General features: G+C 55.4%; 1 protein-coding gene across 1 annotated transcript in view; it reads right to left on the bottom strand.

Moving 5' to 3' along the window:
* LOC101655063 (phospholipase B1, membrane-associated-like) overlaps positions 1–2,406 on the bottom strand; it is a 170,554-nt gene that overhangs the window by 63,601 nt on the left and 104,547 nt on the right. The window contains exon 15 of the mRNA XM_013006835.2: positions 2,132–2,232. Coding sequence (XP_012862289.2) covers positions 2,132–2,232 — 101 coding nt within the window. The remainder of the gene's footprint in view (positions 1–2,131; positions 2,233–2,406) is intronic.

A 2,406-nucleotide genomic window follows, 5' to 3' on the forward strand; every position in this document is an offset into this window, starting at 1 on the left:
AGTCGTCTGGGTATGAGTCAGCAGTGAGTTGCATGGCTCTCAGCCCAGGAACATGGGCCCTGCAGGGCTGGGGGCAGGGGCTCACAAGCCACAGCCAGGAGGCCACTTCCTGACCTTGTTCTTCCTGCAGGACAAATGCGTTCACTTTCAGGTCCCAGGGGGAAAGCCTCCTGCTGTCTGATGGTTACCCCCACCCCAAATTCCCAAGTCATTTGGGTTTAGATCTATCTTCTCTGTGCATCCTGGAGCCAGCCCGGCTGCTCTGCTCTCTGTGTGATGGACAATGGTCTGGCCTCCCACCCCTGACAGGGCAAGGTCCTCGAGAAGAAAGCCACGTGTCATTTTCACTGTATGCCCAACCTTCACTGCATCGTGCTCAGCAGATGCCCCATACACAAGCCTTAAAACCAAACAAGCTGAGAAGCAGCACCTCTGAGCGTGTGCACATGGGGTTTTACTCAGGTGGTCAAAGCACATGGCCATTTCACCCGAACTGGACAAGGATACGAGAGCAAACAAAGTCAAAGGGGAAAGGCAAGTGAGCATCAAGCAGAGGAAATCAGCTGATCCCTACCCACGGATCACAGAAACGGGGATGTGGAAAATGAGATGCCATTTATACCCGTCAGGTGAGCAGCTTGTGAAAAGGCTGCTACCACACATTGTCATTCAGGCTGTGGGGAAGCAGACACACTCTCTGGGATCAATTTGACATTCTGTAGCCAAAGCATGCAACATGGGCATACTTGGGGAAACATGAGCTGGAAGACTACTGGATAGACATGAGATAATGTTAATAGAGCAAAATGCTACACTTGCGGATCCAGGGAGTGAGTATACTGTATAGGCAGGCATTTTCTATACAATTCCTTGGCAAACACGGGTCACGGTTCCCGTGCACGGAGTCGCTGTGCCCAGAGCTCGGTAGCAATAGCCGGCTCACCCCACAGCCATCCTCCCCCGTCTGTGGATGAGAACGCACTGAGGCTCCGAGCAGGTCGGAGCTTTCTCAAGGCCACAAGAAGGCTGAGTGTAGAAGCCGGGACTTGAACTCCAGTTGGCCTTGCTCTGCGCCGGGTTGCTGCGGGCTGCTGTGTAGTGGATTCTGACCCTCGCAGGCCTGGGCTGAGACGGCCCTGGGCCCCTCGGCTGTGAGCTCCTGAGAAGCAGGTGGATGGGCTTGGATTCCCAGATCCTCCGGGTGGGTTTCCACCACCAACGTTTCTTTCCGCTCACAGCCGAGCACAAACCTCCCGGCGCTCGTGCCCTCTGCGGCAGACTTCTCACAGGGACCACCCTGACTGCGGGCACACTTACAGTCTAGGCTTTGGGTGCTGGGGACGCGGGGCATGGCTGGTCATGGAGTCAGCCCTGCCGAGGGAAGAACAGCCACCTGAGGGACTGTATGTGTGTGCCTGTGTGTTTGTATGTGTGTGTATGTTTGTCCGTGTATGTGTGTGCCTGTGTGTATATGTGTGTGTGCATGTGTGTATATATGTGTGTGTTTGTCCGTGTGTGTGTGCATGTGTGTATGTATGTATGTGTGTTTGTCCGTGTGTGTGCATGTGTGCATGTGCGTGTCCATGTAAATGTGTATGCATGAGTATATGAGTATATGGGTATGTGGGTGTATGTATGTTTGTTTGTCCATGTATGTGTGTGTGCATGTGTGTATGTTTGCGTGTGTGTGCACGTGCATGTGTATGTATATGTGGCACCCACAGCCCTCAGGGTCCCTCGCCAGGCCATGCTGCCCAGAGAGGGCGCTGAGGCTCCAGGCACACTCTAAAGCAGGTCCTGGCAGAGGCCTGGCACTGCCCACATCACACCCACGCTACTGGACTCCATTCCTTTCTCTGCAGAGGCAAAGGTGCCACAGGCCCCCGGGACTCAGAAGCAAGGTTGGGGTTTCAGACGCACACCTTTAGAGGACAGGTAGCTAAGGTTCCTCTTGGGGCACAAAACCCATGGGGTGTCCTCTCTGTTTTTCCAGGGGAGAAACCGGGGTGGTCTCAGGACTTCTCACACGCTACCCCAGGGCTTTCCAACTCCTCGGGGTCACTCTCTAGGAAGCCCCCCCCCCTGCCCCCCCGCCAGCCTTTGGGAGTCAGGGAAGGAGACGCCGTCTTACCTGAGGATCAGCCTTGGGCAGCTCACTCTCTTCTCCTGGTACAGCTCCCTCAGGGTAATGATCTCCAGCATCACCACCAGGTTCACAAACGCCCTGGGAACCTGAGGAAAGGCAGCGTCAGGCCCGAGAGGACGGTCCCTGGAGGAGCCAGCTGCAGGCTCGTATCTGGTCTGGGGTGTGCTCCTCTTACTGGTGTGTCAGGTCTATGGCCTCAGTCAGGTCCCATCCATTTCCCCCCCTTCTCAGTGGCTTTGATTCTAAGGCTGACAGTGAGG

Source organism: Echinops telfairi, unplaced genomic scaffold (genome assembly GCF_000313985.2).
Source record: "Echinops telfairi isolate 266 unplaced genomic scaffold, ASM31398v2 ScPeMD7_10;HRSCAF=50, whole genome shotgun sequence".
In the NCBI taxonomy this organism is placed as follows: domain Eukaryota; kingdom Metazoa; phylum Chordata; class Mammalia; order Afrosoricida; family Tenrecidae; genus Echinops; species Echinops telfairi.